General features: G+C 58.2%; 1 protein-coding gene across 4 annotated transcripts in view; it reads left to right on the forward strand.

The window, feature by feature from the left end:
• CPLX1 (complexin 1) overlaps positions 1-18,851 on the forward strand; it is a 33,254-nt gene extending 14,403 nt beyond the window's left edge. For 3 of the 4 annotated variants that reach the window (XM_042985209.1, XM_042985208.1, XM_042985210.1), the window contains exons 3-4: positions 13,629-13,804; positions 17,010-18,851. In XM_042985209.1, coding sequence (XP_042841143.1) covers positions 13,629-13,804; positions 17,010-17,207 — 374 coding nt within the window. In that variant the 3' untranslated portion in view covers positions 17,208-18,851. Of the gene's footprint in view, positions 1-8,490; positions 8,662-8,776; positions 8,863-13,628; positions 13,805-17,009 lie in introns of those variants that run through there. The other variant, XM_042985207.1, reaches the window with a different exon arrangement.
• The last annotated feature ends 1,824 nt before the right edge of the window (positions 18,852-20,675 follow it).

A 20,675-nucleotide genomic window follows, 5' to 3' on the forward strand; every position in this document is an offset into this window, starting at 1 on the left:
ACCCATCAGTGCGAGGGCACGTGGCTTACGGACGGTCAGAGTTCTCCTGCCCAGTGTCCGGACGCCCGGTGTGAGCTTGCACGGGTTCACTGCCATCGACCTACCCGACACAAGTGTTGTGCGTCACGGGCCCGGGGCTTTGCTCTCGTGAACCGCGATGCGTGGACATCCCCGCGCTTTCACCCCGTCGTGTCGTCGCTATCTACCGTGTTCTTGCCGTGAGCCAGACGCGGGGACGGTGTCTGTGTTGATGAAACATCCGTTCGGCGTGGGAAACGGAGGAGCATAAAGTGGGTGAAACACCGCGCCCGGCAGTGGTAGGCGCCACGCGAGAGGTGACTCGTGTGTCATCGGAGGCGCTGGCGCCACGGCTGCGGGAGGAGGGGTCTCTGGGGGAGCCGCTCGTCCCTGCCGGCACCGGCACGAGGTGGGAGGAGCACGTGCACCTGTTCTGACACGCGTCCCCCCCCCCCCCCCGAAAGATCACACAAACCCTCGTCCCCGACAGCGCTCCGTGATGGACGTCACACACGCGCTCCCCACACGGGATTCTGTGAAGCTGCTTGAATGGACAGAATGCTCTCACTTCCAACTGGTCTTCGTTCAACGTCTTTCGCTTACTGAACACAGCGTTCAACACGTGACTTGTAGTTGCCGTGTTCACGAATTACACGCTTTAGGTAATTTTCTCTCACTTACTAGTGCTTTTCTATGCTTGTTATGTGCCACTGAACTCTGTGCTGCTCGGGATGTCTCATCATATGCGTTTACGTGGTTGGCACGTCGGGGTTTGGGGTGGTGTCTGTGTCACGAGCTGTCCTGCCCCACTTGCTGGCGTGTCTGCTGATTGTTCTCTGGGTGCCAGACCTCCTGAGTTTCACCCTGACACGTGCTAGATGTTTTTGTTTTCCTAAATGTGTTCACGAGCTTTGCTCCAGATGTGCTCAAGTTGTGGAGACACTTTGATTCTCTCTTGTCTTATTCTGGGGCTTCGTTAGGCAGGACCAGAGGAACACTTAAGTCGGCGGGTAATTTTGCCCACAACCAAGGCCGTCCCTTCTCCCCGCTCTAACAGATGCGGTGGGGTTCGTGGCCTTTTCTGCTGTGGCTATTGGAGCACTCTCATTAAAAGGCAGAGGTTGTCAGGGCACCTGGGTGGCTCAGTGGGTTGAGCGTCTGACTCTGGCTCAGGTCACGATCTCACAGTCTGTGGGTTCGAGCCGCGTGTCGGGCTCTGTGCTGATGGCTCAGAGCCCGGAGTCTGCTTCAGATTCTGTGTCTCGTTCTCTCTGCCCCTCCCCTGCTTGCACTCTGATTTTCTCTGTCTCTCAAAAATAAACTTTTGGGGCACCTGGATGGTTCAGTTGGTTGAACGTCCAACTCTTGATTTTGGTTCAGGTCATGATCTCACAGTTTGTGGGTTTGAGCCCCATGTCGGGCTCTGTGCTGACAATGCAGAGTCTCCTTGGGATTCTCTCTCTCCCTCTGTTTCTCAAAATAAATAAATAAACTTAAAAAAAAAAAAAAGAAAATCAAGACCCAACTTATGCTACCTAGAAGAAACTCATTTAAGATTTTTTTTTTAATGTTTATTTTTGACAGAGAGAGAGAGCATGAGTGGGGCAGGGGCAGAGAGAGAGGGAGACACAGAGTCAGAAGCAGGCTCCAGGCTCTGAGCCGTCAGCACAGAGCCCGACGCGGGGCTTGAACTCACAGACTTCGAGATCGTGACCCGAGCCGAAGTCGGACGCTCAACGAAATGAGCTACCCAGGCGCCCCTAGAAGAAACTCACTTTAAATATAAAAACATAAATATGGTAAAAGTAAAAAGATGGAAAAGATAAAGCATGCTAATACTGATCGAAAGAAAGCTGGACTGGCTACAAAGTAGATTGCAGAGCAGAGGACGTTACCGGGGATGACGGAAATCCTCTCCTGGTGACAAAGATGCTGACAGATTAAAAGGAGGTAATCGTCTCACCTGCTTCCACAGCTCGTATGGGCTCCGAAACACGTACGTGAAGACGGGCGGATAGACAGCGAAAAGGACGAATAGACCCACGAGTCGGAGTGGAGACGCCCAGTAGCTGATGACAGAAGAGCAGTGGGGCACACGGGACTCCCCCGTTGTCAGCAAACCTGAGCTTTCACATTTGGAGAGCACTCCCGACGATACAGGACACAGTCTTCCCAAATACCCACGGGACACATACAAGGATAGAACATATTCTGGGCCATAAAACAAGTCTTGATGAATGTGAAAGATTCCAGTCACGCAAAATACGTTCTCTGACCATGGTGGCCACGGTGGCGTGGAACGAGAAATAAAGGACATCTGGAAAATCCCCCCAAGTATTTGGAAACTAAACAACACACTCTGAAGTAGCCCGTGGGTCTAAAGAGAATCTAGAAAGCATTGTGAACAGAATGGAAATGAAAAAAAAAAAAAATCCATCAAAATTTGTGGGATTCACTAACGTGGTGTTTAGAGGGAAACATGTCCCTAAACACCCCTATTCAAAAAGAAGAAATGTCTCACATGTTAGCCTCAGCTTCTAACATCAGAAACCAGGAAAAGAACAGCAAATGAAACCCAGAGTAAGCAGAAGAAAGGAAGCCATGAAGTTCAGAGCAGAAATGAATGAAAAAGGGAAAAAGAAAACCAAAGCTAGCTCTTTAAGATCGAGAAAATTGGACTTGTATCCAAAATCCATAAAGAACTCTCGCCATTCGGTAACGCCAGCAGAAGCAAGACCGGGGACCCTAATGCTCACTTCGTAAGCGGGCTGGGTCGCACTGTCGAGGTCACATGTTGGTAGCAGGTGCCCTGCAGGTGATGTGCTGAGGACACTCCCCCTCCCGGGTCTTCCTTCCCAAACCCATAACCTCAGTCCGGCCAAGAGAACGAACAGCAGACAAACCCTAATTGTGAGACAGAAAATTCCTGAAAAGTCCTCAAAGCTGTCAAGGTCATCAAAAACAAAGCAAGCCTGGGAAACTGTCAGCCAAGAGAAGCCAAAGGAGACGTGACAGCTGAATGTCACATGGTGTCCCGGACACCCTGGATGCGGTGCTGGGACAGAAGGGACATCAGGCGAAAACTAAGGACGTCTGAACACAGCATGGACCTCAGTTAATAGTATCATCACCAGCGTGGCTTGTTAATTGTGATAAATCTGTCACATTAGTGTAACGTGTTAACAGGGGACACTGGGTGCGGGTATGTGAGAACTCTCTGTGCTGTCTTCCTCCAACGTTTTTCTGTAAATCTAACATAGAAAGTTTGTTTTTGAAAGTGTGCAAAGAATCTGAATAGGTATTCCACCAAAGAAGATATAAAAATAGCTATTAGGCACATAAAAATCTGCCGAACACCGTTAGCCATGAGCTGATAGCCCTTGACGGCCACCTGGACGGCTGGAATCTCAATGGACAACAGCAGATGTGGACAAGGGCACAGAGAAACGCAGGCCCTTGCTCAGCGCTGCTGGGCTTCACTGTGGTGCAAGCACTTTGGAAAAGAGTTTGGCGTTTCTTCAGAAATGAGCCCTAAATGTACCATACAATCGGCAAGCCCTGCTAGGATCTGCCCGAGAGAGCTGAAGGCCCACGTCCACGCCCATTCAGAGCAACTTATTCACCAAAGACCCAAACTGGAAACACCCCGGATGTGCACGGGGCACGGGCAGGCGGGTGGAGAGACCGATCACGTGCATCTGTGTCACGGGCCAATTCGAGGGGCTGTTGATACGCACGGTGGCGTGAAAGTGTTAGGCGCAGTGGATGGAAACGGACCCGCCTCCCCGGTTCCGGCCTGTTGTATGATTGCACTTATCCGGAGTTCTAGGGAACACGCCCTAGTCTCTGAGGACGGAAGGAGGTCAGCGGCCGTCTGGGCCGGTTTCGTGGGAGGAGTTGCACAGGGCCGCCCGGAAACCGTGGGGGAACCGACGTGTCCGTCACCTCGGTCATGGTGATGGTTCCAGGGACGTGCACAGCTGTCAAACTGCATGCCTTCTGCGATGCCGACTGGCTCCACGACTGTTTTAAAAACAGGTTGTGATACGAGGACACCTGTCTGCAGCGGTCGTGCACGCGGACCAGAACCTAGGTCTCGGTTGGAACCGGGACGGCGGCGGGGGGGCAGGTGGCAGCGGACAGGACAGGCGGGGCAGGCGTCTCAGCGGCCGCGGGGACCTCCCGCTGGAGGAGAGCGAGAGGGGCAGCGCACGGCCCCTGGCTGCGGGGGAGGAGGGGCACGGCGGCCCTGGGCCTCCTGTAGGAGAGGAGGCAGGCCGTTGCCGCAGCCTCGGAGCCGTGCTCGCTGCGGCCTGTGCACGCTGGCAGCAGGGTCTTCTCGCAACGCGGAACCGTCTTCGCTTCCCCAAGATGGCCCCCCTGCGAACAAATTCTGTAAGAAACGCCAGCTTCCCTTCCCGTCTCTGGTTTAGCATTTCACACTGTCACGTAGGAGCTGGCCCACCGCTCGCTCTCTGTGCCAGATTTTGGCATCGTTCTTATGCAGATTTCACAAAAATAACCTGGGGAATTTCCTTCTTTTTTCTCCTTTCCAAGAACATTTTAAATATCATTGGGATTATCTGTTTCTTGAATGTTTGAAAGACTCCATCTGTGAATTCTTAGACATAGTTCTCAGTTTTTGACAACATTCTTCAGAAAATCTGCCTCATTCACGTTCACAGACGTATTAGAATACGGTGCACGAAATATTATTTGATCGTTTTCGTGTCCTTTCGATCTGCGGCGCCATTTCTCCCTCGTTTTCCCTAATTTTGTCATCTTTGTGCTTTCTTCCTATCTTCTCGCCCTGAGCGGCCCTACCTACCGTATGTCAAGGTCGGCCCCTGGGCCGCCAGCCTGACCCGTGTCGTCTTCCTCACGCACTCTCTTTGCTGCTGGCTGTGCCCACCCCGGCCTTCTGCTTTCCCTGGTTCTTCCTCTGGAGACGCGAAGCCGCCGTGCGATTCTCTGTGTGTGTTCTGGCCGATGCAGGCGCGGTCCGGGGTCTGCAGCACCGGCTGCCCCTGGGGTTGGGGGGCGCTCGGGCCTCCTAGCTCCAGGCCCCAGACATGCACAGTCGTGGTTTTACCCAGAGTTTCTAGCGCATTTGTCATTAGGTTTCGCGGGCACAGCGGCCCGCGGGGTGGGGCGCGTGTTCCTGGTGTCACCGTTTATCAGGCTGTCCGCTTCCAGGCTGTCAGGGACGTGGCCGTACTCCTGCTTTGCTGTTGCAATGAGGTTGTCTCTGCAGCTTGACGGCTGTTTTCTCAGACATAAGATTACAGTTGTTTTAAATTTGTACTTCTCGGGCGCCTGGGTGGCTCAGTCAGTTGAGCATCTGACTCTTGGTTTCGGTTCAGGTCACGATCCCAGGGTCACGGGACCGAGCCCCACGTCGGGCTCTGTGCTGGCAGCATGGAGTCTGCTTGGGATTCTCTTTGTCTCTCCTCTCTCTCTCTCCCCTTCCCTGCTCTCTCTGCCCCTCCTCTGCTCTCCTTTTCTCTCTCTGCCCCTCCCCTGCTCTCTCTCTGCCCTCCCCTGCTCTCTTTTTCTCTCTCTGCCTCTCCCCTGTTCTCTCTCTTTCTCTGCCCCTCCCCTGCTCTCTTTTTCTCTCTCTGCTCTCCCCTGCTCTCTCTGCCCTCCCCTGCTCTCTCTCTGCCCTCCCCTGCTCTCTCTTTCTGCCCCTTCCCTGCTCTCTTTCTCTGCCCCTCCCCTGCTCTCTCTGCCCTTCCCCTGCTCTCTCTCTCTGCCCCTCCCCTGCTCTCTCTCTGCCCCTCCCCTGCTCTCTCTCTGCCCTCCCCTGCTTTCTCTCTGCCCCTTCCCTGCTCTTTCTCTGCCCCTCCCCTGCTCTCTCTGCCCCTTCCCTGCTCTCTTTCTCTGCCCCTCCCCTGCTCTCTCTGCCCTTCCCCTGCTCTCTCTCTCTGCCCCTCCCCTGCTCTCTCTCTGCCCTTCCCCTGCTCTCTCTCTGCCCCTCCCCTGCTCTCTCTGCCCCTCCCCTGCTCTCTTTCTCTGCCCCTCCCCTGCTCTCTCTGCCCTTCCCCTGCTCTCTCTCTCTGCCCCTCCCCTGCTCTCTCTCTGCCCTTCCCCTGCTCTCTCTGCCCCTCCCCTGCTCTCTCTCTGCCCTTCCCCTGCTCTCTCTCTGTCCCTCCCCTGCTCTCTCTGCCCCTCCCCTGCTCTCTTTCTCTGCCCCTCCCCTGCTCTCTCTGCCCTTCCCCTGCTCTCTCTCTCTGCCCCTCCCCTGCTCTCTCTCTGCCCTTCCCCTGCTCTCTCTGCCCCTCCCCTGCTCTCTCTCTGCCCTTCCCCTGCTCTCTCTCTCTGCCCCTCCCCTGCTCTCTCTCTGCCCTTCCCCTGCTCTCTCTGCCCCTCCCCTGCTCTCTCTCTGCCCTTCCCCTGCTCTCTCTCTGCCCCTCCCCTGCTCTCTCTGCCCCTCCCCTGCTCTCTCTGCCCCTCCCCTGCTCTCTTTTTCTCTCTCTGCTCTCCCCTGCTCTCTCTGCCCTCCCCTGCTCTCTCTTTCTGCCCCTTCCCTGCTCTCTTTCTCTGCCCCTCCCCTGCTCTCTCTCTCTCTCTCTGCCCCACCCCTGTGCACTCTCTCTCTCTCTCAAAATAAATAAATAACTAAACTTCAATTGTATGCTTCTCTTTTTTTGTGATGAATATCAATAGTGTAACATGTGCCATTTTGCCCATGTTTTGGTGGGGGCTCAGTGGCATTGAGGACACAGTGTCGTGGCACCGCCACCCCTTCCATCTCGTCGTCCCAAACTGACACTCTGTCGTCATTGCTCAGTGACTCCCCCCCTCCCCCGGCTCTGGCCCTCACCATCCACCTTCTGTCTCTATGACTTTGCCATTTGGAGGATCTCATATAAGTGGAACCCTGCTGTATTGGTTCTTCTTTGTCTGGGGTATTTCACCCAGTGTGACATTTTGAGGGGTCATCTGTGTGGTGGCAGGTGTCAGAATTTCATTCTTGTTTCAGACTGAGTAATATTCCATTGCGTGGATGGACCACATTGTTTGTCCAGCCATCTGCTGGGGGACATTTGGGCTGTTTCCACCTGTCGGTTGTTGTGAATACTGCTGTCTCCAGTCCTTTGGGGCATTTACCCAGGGGAACCCTTCCTGATCACAGGGGGACGCTCTGATTTTTTCAGGAACCTCCACACTGTTTCCACAGTGGCTGTACTGTTTTACGTTCCCACGGACAGACGGACAGCACGCAGGCTCCCGGTTTCCCCACACCCTCGCCAAGGCTTGCTTTCTGTTTTTCGTCTTTTTAAACTATTATTATTTTGTAATAGTCACGGCTGTAAAGTGGGGTCTCATCGTGATGTAGAGCAACATTTGATACATTTTGCCAACATTCCATGAGTTTGAAAAGGACTCATGCTATTTTGTTCAGGGTTTAGGTTTGTAACCCGCTGCTCCTTTCTTCTGTCTGTCGCTAATCGGAAGGCATGGGTGTGTTCATACAGAGGGCTTTTCTCTGCTCCAAACAAGGCGTCTGTGATGCTCTTTTGTGTGCACCTGCTGTCAGCGCACACGGTGGTCCCTCCGCTCACAGCCTGCACTCCCTGACATGCGCACATCATGGCCGAGTGTGGCCAAGATGTCACCTCGTCTCCGGCTTTTCCCCGGCCCGCAGCTGCAGCAAACAGGCCCGTGTTCCTACAGGGAGGAGCATTTGTTTTAATGGGACTGTTGTGGAGGGATAGGGTGCGGGGTTGAAAGTCGGGGGGACTCGAAACGAAACATGCTGGAGAGTGTCAGGTTGCCTACACTGCTGTGACCACCCCCCTCCCCCCCTCCCCCCCACCCGGAGGCTGTGACAGGGCACAGGCATCCCCCTCCCCCCCCGCAGTGGCCATTGTCACGTTTAAAACCGCTCCGACCTGATGACTTTTGAACTGTCTGAAGCTCCCCAGACGTTTCTGGGACTCACGGTGAGGGTGCGTTTTTCCCTCTGGCCCGTGGGGCAGCTCTTCCCTGACGGTTGTACTACAGCCGTGTGAATCCTGATTGGTCCAAACCCCAACGAAAGAAAGAAGAAAGAATCGTTGCAGTTTCCGTCGGAAGGACGATCCACATCACGCACAGTTATGTATCGGCGATTAATGTGTATCCGTAAATATCTCACGTAGCCGTTCGACCACGTCTTCCCTGGATGTCACGCGCCCTTTAGGTGTGTGGCCACGTCACCAGCAGCACTCGGTATGTGTATTTTCTTATGAAATTCGGCAGAGCTCCTTGCAGCGAGCCCCCTGCCCCACCCGTCACTGCGGCCTGCAGGGCCGGGCGCAGCGGGACCTGGGGCGGCTCCGTCTTGGATGCTGACGAAGCCCGGTTACTCTTCTAAGGTTCAAGTCTCACTTACGTGAGATCTTCGTGTAAGTCAGGCTCGCGGAGGTTGTTCTCTTCCGTTTACTTCCGGTAGTTCTAGAATTTTAGCTTTTACAGTTGGGTCTGTGATTGAGCTCTGTGTCAGGAGTGAGGCGAGGGAAGAAACTGGCGCATTTGCTGGCGTGGGGATACTAATGGTTGCAGTGCCGCTTGGCAGAGGGCTGTCCTTCCCCCTTGAGTCGTCCTGGCAGCTTTGTTATGGAGCGGTATTTCATCACGGACTATGACATTCGCCGAAGGGTTTGTTAAGACTTTATTTGTGGCTGAGTGCCTGATGCATATTCAAACAATTTTTTAAGTTCGTTATTTGCCAGGTATCTGTTGACCACCTACTACATGCCAGATACCGTTCTAGGTGGTGGGGCCACAGCCGTGAGCTGGTCAGTCCCTGCTCTCATGGAGCTCACTTTCTATCGGCCGAGACGGACAAGAAAAAAGCAAGTAAACTATCATTTCAATAGTGGTACCTGGCTGAGGAGGGTGTCTTCTCTTTCCCGTTTTCATCTTGGGTTCATGTTCAGATCTATAATCGACAAGAACCTGTGCTGTCACACAGGAGTCCAGTGTCCTGCTTCCCCACCAAGATCTCAGTTATCCCAGCCCCATTTAGGGAAATCTGGTTCTTTCTCCAGGGTTCCGAGGCCCTTCCTCTGTCACCGGTGTCCCAGTCCCGTGTCTGTGTGTTTGTGGGTCTGCGGATGGGCTCTCCCCTCCGGTCCCTTTTCCTGCGTTCCTCCCCTGCACCACAGCCAGGCTGCTGTCTGCTGGGTCCTGTCTTCTTCCTGGCTCTTCCCTCAGCTTTCTGTCCTGACCATCAGGGGACCGTTAGCTCTTTGTATGCAAAACTCTTAGCTTGTCAAACTTCACAGAATTTCCTTTCTAACTCTTGGGGGTGTGATTGAGATCGCGCCCGCCCACCCGTAACTCACTTTGGGGAGAACTGAGTGCTGAGTTACGGAGTCTCCCCAGCCATGAATGTGACGAGTGTCTTTATTTGTTTAGATATTTTTTAGTTTTTCATTAAATTTTGTAATTTTTCCTATAGAGTTACTTCAAGTTAAAAAACACTTTTCTCTTTTTAAAAACTGACTTCCATCCAAATATAACACGGAATCCTGGATTGGATCCTGGAACCGGAAAGGGACAGTAGTGGAAAAAGTGGTGACACTCAAAGAAAGTCTGTGGTCCACTTCACAGTGTCGTACCTGCGTCGTTATAATGGTTTTGATGAAGGTGTTATGGTTGACATTAGAAGGATCTGGTCAGGCATGTGCAGGAGCCCTTTGTAGCACCTGTATGACTTCTGTAAATCTGAAACTATTTCAAAATGAAGTTTCAAAAATCAACATATGTTGATTGGCTTATGTATTATTTAAATATGCATGCTTTCAATTACGTATAAGGTACCATAAATGAACACACCCGTGGTAGTGTTCATGGTGAACCCCCCACGGTAGTGAACACTGAGCAGGGTTCTGACTGCAGGGGTGACTAGTGTGTGCGAGGAGCCCCGGGAAAGGCTGTCTGGGAAGATACTGGGCCAGGAGTAGTGGACAAAGTTCTGGAAAACGAGCTCAAGGAAGGGCAGCAAGTGCAAAGGCCCTGAGGTAGGAACATCAGAGCCTGTAAGTCCGCCCCTGCCTCCCCAGGCCTGCAGAAAAAACTTCTGAGAGTTGAGGGGAGTGCTATTATGTTGGCAGGGGCATCGAGGGAGGAGGATCTGGCGGGTGGGGCTGTGGGCAGAGGGAGTGGGCAGAACTGGGGCAGGTAGGGGCCCGGGCAGGGCCTGGCAGCTCCCACCGGCTGGGTGGGCATGCAGACCCCCTGCTCATGCTTCTCATCACTGGCGTTCTGTGAACCTCAGTGAGTGGCCCTCTCTGGCTGTTGCTGGATTTCTGCATGCCACCCCCCCCCCCACCGCCAAGTACAGGACCCACTCCTGAGTGGAAAGATGCCCCCACCTCGTCCTGAGCTGGGTCTGCGTCCCCCAACCCCAGGCACTGGTTTCTCACTTCTCACCTGGGAAACTCAGGCTCAGAGAAGAGTGACGGAAAAGATGGGGTAGACTCCACCCCCTGTCCCATGCTGATGCCCCTGGGGGCCAGCGTGGGAGCCTGGCTGCGGGACCCCCAGCCTCAGATACCACCCACCTTCTGCAGTCAGAGACTTTGGACCCTGAGCGTGGGGTGGAAGTGCCCCGTGCCGGTCCCCTCATCTGTAAATGTGGCTGGTGGCTCTGGAGCAGGGACCCCCTAGGCGTCACCGCCGGCAGCCCCGCCCTGGCCGAGCTAGCCTGGCCGCCCCGGCTTCTGCGCCAGGACAGCAAATGGCAAGTTGGGTTTCTGTGCCAGGAACAAGCTTCCCACGGTTTCTGCCGTGGCGCCAGCTGCCCTTCGAATTCCCAGCCAGGTGGGGCTTCCGGAAGTTGTTTGCGCAGCAGTGGAGGCCATGCAGGGGAGGGTGGGGGGCCAGTGGTCCTTGCCACATGGCACCGTGGATGCCCCAAAGGGTGGTCCCATTCAGACAGTGAGTGGCTTCGCAGCCAGCCGGTGTGGCACGAATCCACACCGCTGCAGTGACCTCTGGTCCCCTTACCCTGGTCTAGGAGAGGCCATCCAGCCTCCCAGGGCCACCCTTCCGACTGAGGAACTAGCTCCTCCTTTGGCTTTCCCTAACCCTCTGGCCAAATGGACCCACCTACAGCTCAACTAGACGCAAGACAAGAACGCCAGGGACCCTGGGGAGCCCATGAAACTCAGAGCCAGAAGGGTCCTAGGCAAGCCTCCCCTCCCAGGCCCACACCTGGTGTAGCAGAGCTCAGCACACAGCTGGTGCCCAATAAATGCATATTTGATCACTAGGCCTATAGCCCATGTGATGCGTTGGAGAAGCGGGTTTAGAGGCCGCCAAGTAAGGGCGCCCCCGCAGCCCTCACCCCTCCCAGGAGAGGTTTACCAGTTGTGCTTTAAGACATCAGTCCTTCCTGGGAGGGAGGAAAAGCAGCTGGTCACTCTCACTTTAGTGTGAATTAGCTTGTTCAAGGGGGGAGATGTACATTGATGCTCTGGTTGGCCAACAGGCCAAAGAGGTGGGGGAAGTTGCAGCTGCTCCCTGGATTGTGGGAGTTTGTTCCTGCCCCCCCCCCCCACCCCGCCAGAGGTAGCAGCAGCGCCAGGAGGCACAGAGAATCTGCTTCGTCATCTGGGCAACTATTGGAAGAGTCAGTGACTAGACTCTATGACCTGCTTTCCCTTGAAACACTGGCTTCAAATATGCTTTACAGAATTCTGCAGATGTGCCTGAAAACTGACCCTGAGGTTTTAGTTTTCTGTTAGTCTGGATCCTTGTCAAAATGCCTGGTACAGGAGGACTCCCTGTCCCCACAGTGACATGGTGGCAAGTTGCCCTTAGCCTCTCCATCCCCCGAGACCCTGTGGTAGTTTCCAGCAGCTAAGAAGGCCCACGGTGTAGGTGTGGCCCAGCCTGACAAACATCTAGTTTTCGGCCCAGAACACTCAATCAAAGATTGTCCTTATTGCCACCAATAGCTGGTGGCCTTCCAAACTTCTTCCTCTGCTCACAGGGTGGGGCGGGGGCGGGGGGGTATCACTCCCGAGTAACAGGCAAAAGCAGCATATGGCACAGATATCTGCAGGGAGGGGACTCTCTCCAGGTTCAGTACTACACGGACCTGTGCAGTATCACGTGAGTGTGGTAGCACAAGGACATGGAAAGACAGGATCAGAACACGGAGTCACTGCATGTGGAGAGAAGGGGGCAGTACGGAGCTGGGCCTCGGTGCCAGTGTGGGGATGGGGGCCCTTCTGGAGAGGGCCAGTCGTGTCAGCGCCCACCTTCCCAAACTCACCTGAGAGGTTCTTGTGTATCTCCACCTCGCTGTCCACCTCACTGTTCGTTCCCAAGGCGTGGACTCGGCTAACCCTGGGCCGTGCTTCTGAGGGCTCATCACGGGACCAGAGGACAGAGGCAAGACCCTCAGGGGCCGGTGCCGGCGAGGCCGACGGAAGGGTGGGAGTGGGGCTGGGCAGTCACTGGCCCTCGCTCAGGGTCACAGGAGGTGGATGGCAGGCACAGGGGAGCCCTGGGGTAGGTGGACCCGTTATGGATGCGGCCAGTTCCCAGGAAGCCCGAACGGCTGCGTCGCTCCCACTGGCCATGCGGGGGCGCCCCCGCGGGCTGACCGCCCCAGGCTGAGATCCGCGCCCACCAGCCCCGCCGACGGTGCCCGTGAGGGGGGCCGCTCCGCTCCCAGCAGCCACCGGGGGCCAGGGCCCACTGCGGTGCCAGCCGAGCTCTGAGGCTGTAATTACGCGTCTCTGTCCTATGGGCCGAGTCACGGAGGGCGTCCGGGAAGGTGTTTTGTTGTCGCCTGTGAATCAGGAGCTCATGAGAAAAGTGGTGGCTGGTGCAGCAGAGAAATTAGGGCCTTGGTGCTAAGGCACACGGCCCCCAGCCGCTCTGCCCGCCGCCCTCAGCCCCTGCTGGGAGCCTCTGCAGACACCGAAGCCCCGAGCCCCCGTGCTGTGCATTCAGCCACTCCTTCCAGCACCTTCGGAAGGCTGAGCTTGTTGGACAGAGAGCCAGAGGAGATACACGCCAGGGGCTCCCGGGCCCACGCGGGCACGCGCACACGCCATACATACACATCCTCAGCTGCAAGCGCACACACACACACACACACACACGCACACACCCGCGCGTGCACACACACACAAAGTACACACACACATCCGCAGCTGCAAGCACACGCGCGCAAACGCACACACTCCTGCAGATGCAAGCACACACACACACCTGCGCGTGCGCACACACACAAGCACACACACATCCGCAGCCTCATCCACACACGCGCACACATCCTCAGCTGCAAGCACACGTGTGTACACGCACACCCCCCGCGCGCGCGCGCACACCCACGCATACACATCCGCAGCTGTAAGCGCACGCGCACACACACCCGCGCGTGCGCGCACACGCGCACACACACGCATCCGCGGTGCAAGCGCACGCGCGCGCACACGCCAGCACCGCGGGCGCACGTCCACGCTTCCTACCAGCGCTGACCTCCGCCCGACACTCACGCAGGCCAGGCTGCCCCTGACGGCGGGGAGCGCTCCGGAACCAGCGGAGGGGGGTGGGGCGGGCCTGTCCCTCGCTGGCCGGACTCACCGGCTTTCTGTCCCCAGGGGCCACAAAGGACATGGGGAAGATGCTCGGGGGTGACGAGGAGAAGGACCCCGATGCGGCCAAGAAGGAGGAGGAGCGCCAGGAAGCCCTGCGGCAGGAGGAGGAGGAGCGCAAAGCCAAGTACGCCAAGATGGAGGCGGAACGCGAGGCCATGCGGCAGGGCATCCGAGACAAGGTGGGCGCGGGGCCTGGGGGGCTGCCCCGCACCCTCTCCTTCGCCTGGCTCCGTGGAGCACATCTCTGGATTGCACTCGGGAGCCCACATCCGCTACCCAGGCTGGCCAGGATGAGGGGGCTGGCCATGGTTCCACCTGCCCGGCCTGATCGCTTTTCCAGCTATTGCGGGATTAGGTAGGAGCAGTGAGTCAGGACCTGCCTCCAGAGGACCCACCAGCAGCGAAGATAGGGGTGTGTTGGGGAGCAGACGCCTGCTGGGGTCTGCCTGATCACCCCAAGCTGAGTGTGCCAGGTGGGGGCCTTGCCTCTGTGGCTGCAGAGCTAAATGAGACAGTGGTCGCCTGGCCAGGCATCGGTGGGGGAGCGGTGCTGGGCAGATGGGGACGATGGTGAGCCCCTCCACCCATGGGTCAGAGGCAGCTCCGGAGGGGTTCGGACGCGTTCTGTCGCTGGAGCCCCAGGTCTTCCCGGCCACACCACTCTAACCTCCGGAATTTGGCCCCCTCCCTCCTATGAGCCTTCAGCTCGGGAAAAATACCCACCTGCCCCAGGGTCCCCCAGAAATGGAAGAATGGGGGATGGGGGTGGCTGTGGCTGGGGGAGATCTGGCCCCCTTGCCGGCAGCTGTACTGAGTGGTGAGGGCAGCGTGGGTGTGGGGAGCACCTGGTCCCCTCTGCACCCAGCACCGTTGAGTGACCCAGCCCCCGGGTCCTGCCCCTAAGAGAATCTGCCTGACTCTCATGTCCGCTGAGCCCTCTTCCAGGGCTGTCCAGGTAACCCTCCCCACTTCCTTCCTGCGCCTGCCCTTCAGATGGGGCTCCCCCAGATTATTCTCGCCGGGTCCCGCCCACAGACCTTCACCCCGGCACACAAATGTGCCCGCCTTGTGCGTAGACACCCTGTGGCTTTAGAAGTCTGTTGGACTCTGTGCCCTTGGCTGGAGGGAAGCTCTCTTTGGTCTGACCTAGTTTCTGGAAGTGTTTCTCTCCCCCGCCCACGCTCCACCCCACAGGGCTCCAAGCCACATGTCCCTCCTTTCCTTTCCAAGCCCAAGGGCCACTGCCGTCCACCGTAAGGTTGTCCCAGAATGGTGACCCAGGAAGAGGGCCTGTGCTTCTTGGGCGAGGGAGCGCCTGGTGTCCGGGCAGCTTGTGACACGCCGTGCCTTTGGCTGACCTGATATCAGTGCTCAGTAGGGAGGGCCCTCTGGTCAGTGTGCCCGCTGCCAAAGAGTTCTCGGGGTGCCCCCGTCAGGTCCTCATCGAGACCCTCGTAGCACTCCTGGCAGTTGTTCAGGGTACATAGGGGCATGTGGGCTGCTCAGGGCTCCTGCTGAAGAAACCTAGATAAACCCTTCGTTCCTTTTTCCTCGATGTCTGGCAGTTGCCCAAGGGGGCCCCAGCTCTGGCCACAGCTGGGCAGAGAGCAAGGCTCCCCCCCCTCTCTGATCGCTGCTGAAGGTGGCCCTTGCCTCCCCCGTGCCTGAAGCCATCTGCAGCCTCAGAGAGGAGAAGGTGCAGAGGTTTCCTTCAGTACCTTTAGCGAGCTGCGGGGGGACATAGCAGCCCCCCCTGACATCTGGAAGCAGAAGGAAGGCCCTTCTTGGAGAGCGAGGGCATTCCCCCCTCCGCCCAAGCACCAGAGGCAGAAGCCACCGCTTCTGATGGGGCTGGCGAGGACAGAGGAGTGTACAGTGGGGTGAGTCCTCCGGCTGGGCGGAAGCGTGTCCTCCCCGGGGCCCGTGATCCTGTGCTTGTGTGTCCCCCAGCAGGAATCCGGAGCTTGTGGCTACTTGCCGACACCCACACGCTGCCCCAGTTTTCCCGCTTCATCCTTGTTAATGCTTCTGCTCCCGCGCATTCCCTAACGTGTGATCCGGAAGCTCAGACCCGGCCAACGGGCGCCCCTCTTTCCAGCCTGAGTGGGTCCTGAGCTCGGCCCATCAGGTAGACCACCAGCCCCCAAAAGCATGAGTCCAGCTTGCCCCCACCCGCTTCCCACCACCCTGAGACAGGAGGCCTCACGCTGAGCACGAGCTCCTGAGGAGCTGGTGATGGCCTGGGGGTAAGGGGCACACATTAGTCCCTTGGAAACGAATTCTTGCAGTTCCGGAGCCCAGAAGTCCCGAATCAGCACGTGGGCAGGACTGCCCTCCCTCTGGAACCTGCAGGAGAGAACCTTCCTTGCCTCTTGCAGTTCTCTTGCGGTGGCTCTGGCAGTCCTTGGTGTCCTTGGCTTGTGGCGGTGTCCACTCCAGTCTTTCTCCATTTTCATATGCCTCTCTCTGTCCTTTTCCTTCTCTTACGAGGAAACTCTTACTGGATTTAGGGCCCAGGGCGACCTCGTCTCCTTATCTTAGTTACATCTGCAAAGACCCTATTTCCAAATAAGGTCACATTTTGAGGTTCCAGGTGACAAGAGTTTTGGGGGGCACCATTCAACCCACTAGAGACGGGAGACCTGGGTAAGAGCTGAGGGCAGAGACACACACAGGAGACCGGAAATGGAGGGCTCAGGGGTGGCCAGGAGTATGGGCTGAGGGCACGCCTAGGGGGGCTCCACTTAGGGCTGCCATTGGACACTCGCCTCCGCTGGCTGTCCACGAGGGGCGGGCGTTGTAGCCACATCTAGGGGGACTTGGCCAGGCATGACGGTCTGACCTCACGTCACCCGACCAGGGATCTGGGGCTGTGTGGGCCGGCCAGCCCCAGAGCAATGGGTGATCCGCCACTGCGTGCACATGTCCTGCCCGCCCCTCCCACCGCTCCTAGACCACAGGCCAGGCCGGCGGAGGACAGGGCCAGCCTCCTGGGAAGCGAGGTGGGTGGGTAGGGTGGAGAGGCCAGGGGTGGGGCGGGGTCACTGGTACCCCATAGGGACCGACCTCCCCTCCCCCCGCTTCCCCCCTCAATGCGGCCCCCCAAGCCCTGAGCCCTGGCTTCTGCTGTCGCTCTGGCATTCTCCGTGAGGGTACCCCCCCCCCCCCCGGCACCAGGCACCCTCCTGGGTGGGATTTTGCCATCAGGGGTCTTGGTGGTGGTCTGTGGGGCCAAGGGTTCCCGACAGCCTTTCTCAGCCGCAGGCAATGTTCTCTCCGCCAATCCCGCGGTTGCGGGAGGGGTCCAGCCCTCCCAGGTACTGTGTGGCCCGGGCTCCAGCCCGGGGACTGCTTGCCGGTCTGACCCCCGCCCCTCCCCCGCAGTACGGCATCAAGAAGAAGGAAGAGCGTGAGGCTGAGGCCCAGGCCGCCATGGAGGCCAATTCGGAGGGCAGCCTGACGAGGCCGAAGAAAGCCATCCCGCCCGGCTGTGGGGACGAGCCGGAGGAGGAGGACGAGAGCATCCTGGACACCGTCATCAAGTACCTGCCCGGGCCGCTGCAGGACATGTTCAAGAAGTAATGCCCCGGCACCAGACACAGCCCGCCTGAGCCCGGACCCCCGCCCCCGCCGCCCCCCTTGCCTACCTACCCCCTGTACATGCCCTCCTCGGAGGCCCCTGAAGGGATGTCGGGAGCAGAGTGCAGTCCCCCAATGCCAATATAAGCCATAGTCCTAGACCTACCCGCCCCATGCCCCCTCGCGCCTCGGAAGCCTGCGCTCACCTCTCGCCACCAGCCCACTCCCCTCACTGCCATTGCCACCGCCTGGGGGGGAGGGGTGCCCGCCCCTCCCCAGGGCCCCCGTGGACCGGCCCACGTGCTCCTCTGGGTTGGACCCTCCTCCCCCAGAGCCTGGGACGTCCCTTACTGCTCCCGCCCCTTCACACCCACCCAGCAGTGCCCGAGGCCAGGGCCACCGAAAGGGCCAGCATCCCGACCGGCCGTCGGTGCGCCGTCCCTGCGTTGTTGGGCGCTTGTCCCGTCCCAAACTCAGGAGCACAGCCATAGTGGGGGGAAGGCGGGCGTGCGGGCTGGGAGGGGAGCTGCGGCAGGGGTGGGGAGCCTCCCCCACCCCCGCAGTGACACCTGGGCTGCAGGGTCTGAACCCTACTGTCTGCAGGTGGCCCACCTCCACCTGCACCCCTCACATTGTCCATCTGTCTCAACCTGTCCTCCATCCCCCTTCTCGGCCCACTCCTCTGGAAGGCTTTGCTTTGGACAAATACCAGGACCCGGTTCTCTTCCAAACTAAGGGAAACCAAGCAATAGGCCTGGGGGAGCTCCGACACGGCCCCCCCCTCCCCCACCGCCCGGCGCAGCGTGGAACAGTGCAGCCCCTCCCGCGCCCTGTGACTCCCCGCCCCTCTGCGTCCGTTGGCCCAGCCCTCTCCCCTCCCTGGTTGGCACCTCCTATCTTCTTAGCGGAGGCTGCTCTGGGGTCGCGGACTCCCCTGCCCTCACCCTCTGTGCGCCTGCACCTTCCACAAGAGCGGGGAGGAGGCTCAGGCCCTCGGATGAGCGCGGCACCTGGAGACGGTCCCTGAGGCCCTCCTCCGCCAGCCAGGTGCGGGCCCCTCGAGGTGGGGACCTGCCAGGTGGCCCCACCTCGGCGCAGGTGGAGTCTGTGGGGAGCCACCGCGGGCCTCCCTGACCCTCTGTCTCTTCATCCTTGTTTTCCTTTGCATCACGATATGTTGAATCTCAGGTAAATGAGGTCTTACGTGTTTGGGGAGTTCTATCGGGACAGAAGGCCCGTCGCCTCGGTGTCCGGGGGCCCCTTTCTGTCCGTGTCACACATTCATCGCGTCCACGTGTTGTGGGCCAGGGGCGCGGCCCCACGTAGCTCTTTAGAGAAGCCATAACAATAGACTGCAATACTACCTTCGGACGCCCTGCGCCCTCCGACTCCTCCCGGTCCCGTGTCTTTTTTAAATGCCTGTTTTCACACGTCAACAAGCCTGCTCCGAGCAGACAGGGCCCTGTCTCGTAGAAACCCCGCATCCCGTTCCCAGCGCATGGGGCGCCCGGAGCCGCCAAGCTTAGCGTAGACCGTGGATGTCGTCCGTCCTTCTGTCCTTGCGCCTGCCTCCTCCTGCATGTGGGGGGCCGCCGCGTGTGTTCTCTCTGGATGGAATCACAGCCAATAAACACCATAGTGAGTTCACACCGCGTGGCCCTTCTCTCCGGAGTCCTGAGGCCCTCGCGGGCGGCCGACGTGGGCAGGCTGGGAGGAGGGCCCGGACCCTGTCGGATGAGCCTCGCTTGGTCCGATGTGCTGCCACATAGGAAGTCCCTTCCCCTCTTGCTGGGACGACTGCAGGGTCTCTCCACCGCCCTGACCCAGATTCACCTGTTGCCCCTAAGGCAGCCCCAGAGTAATCATCTAAAAGGCAGACCAGCGCCTCTGGGGCTCCCTGCCCCCTCCCCTTTGGGGCTCCCTGCCTCCCTCTCCCTCCCCCCTCCTTCCATGAGCCTCCCGCTTGCCCAGACCCCTTGACAGGCCTTGTCTTCCCCACAGCTATGCCAGGCCGTTGGGGGCTCAGGTCCCCACTGTGCCAGCCATACTTTAGGCCAGCGCCCCCCCCCCCCACCTTAAACTCCTGCACAGCCCTGCGGGTCCTGCCTCTAGTCTGTCCTTTGGTGACATGTCTCCTGCCCGTGTCCTCAGGGAGGCCTCTGTGCCCTGCTGGAGCTCTGGGTCCCACCCTCACCCCCTAGGGGAGCCTGCCCATCTGGGCTGGTGCTTGTGGAACTGCCAGCTCTCTGGCCTGGTCGTGGGCCCCCACCACGTCCTTCCTACACCCAAAGCCCACCCAAGGTGCCGTGATTACTTGTATCCTCAGAGAGGACTGTTTGACCTCCACTCTGAGGGCCTCGTGATTTTCCTTATACTGCTGGCCAGGAGTGCTTTTGGCCCAGTCTTGCAGGTAGAAGGGCCACGCTCCTCCCCCACTCTTGCCCCCTGCACCCTCCCCAAGCTGTGCCCCCAAGGCTGCTCGCTCTAGAGCCACTGCTCCTCTGCCTCGGCTTCAGAGGCTGGGTGGGGTAGGGGGGGTCTGGGAGGACCTGCCTCTGGGGAACATCTGGCCTTCAGCCCCAAGTACCACCCAGGGTGCCTTGTGCCTCCTGAGGCTCCTGAGGGAGCCACTGTCCACCCTCCCTCCTTGGACCCAAAACACTGACAGAAGGTTTTGCAGCCCACTCTGTCTTTGGGCTCTGCATGCCACCCCCAGCGTGGCCAGTCTTAGAAGGGCACCCAGGGGCACCTGGGGGGCTCCGTCGGTTAGGTGTCCAACTCTTGATTTCGGCTCAGGTTCGATCTCGCGGTTCAGGAGTTTGAACCCGGGGTCGGGCTCTGTGCTGACAGTGCGGAGCCTGCTTGGGATTCTCTCTCTCTGCCCCTCCCCTGCTCTCTCTCTCTCAATACATAAATAGACATTAAAAAAAAAAAAAAAAAAAAAAAAAAGGAGGGTCACCGAAAACGGCATCAACCATTCAGCCTCCACTCCCCTCCCCACCTCTCCAGCCTGGCATGGGCTAGGTTCAGTCCTGAGCAGCAACGTGGATTTGCCAGGTGACCCGGCACACCTTCCCTCTGAACGCTGGCCAGCCCTTCCGCAGTGACTGGTGGGTCAGACCCCTCAGGTGAGACTGTCTGAGGACTCCAGGTAAAGGTATTTGTCCGCTTGATTTTTACTGAGCCCTGCGATGTGCCGAGCGGGGTGTTACGCACCAGGGATAACTGAGGTCCCTCCTCCTGGAACTCATTTTTCCAGTGGCAGGAGAGAGATGATAAAAAAGTAAATCAAGTGATTTCTTCTGCGGAAGAAACTGAGTGGGATAAGGGGGCAGACAGGATGGTGAGGATCAATATTTCACCTCTGAGGAGGTGCAGAGAGACCCCAAGGAGAGGAAGAGGGAGCCCTGGGGGACTTCCATGGGAGAGCACTCCAGACAGAGGAACAGCCATGCCCAGGACCCTGAGGCA

Source organism: Panthera tigris, chromosome B1 (assembly GCF_018350195.1).
Source record: "Panthera tigris isolate Pti1 chromosome B1, P.tigris_Pti1_mat1.1, whole genome shotgun sequence".
Taxonomy (NCBI): domain Eukaryota; kingdom Metazoa; phylum Chordata; class Mammalia; order Carnivora; family Felidae; genus Panthera; species Panthera tigris.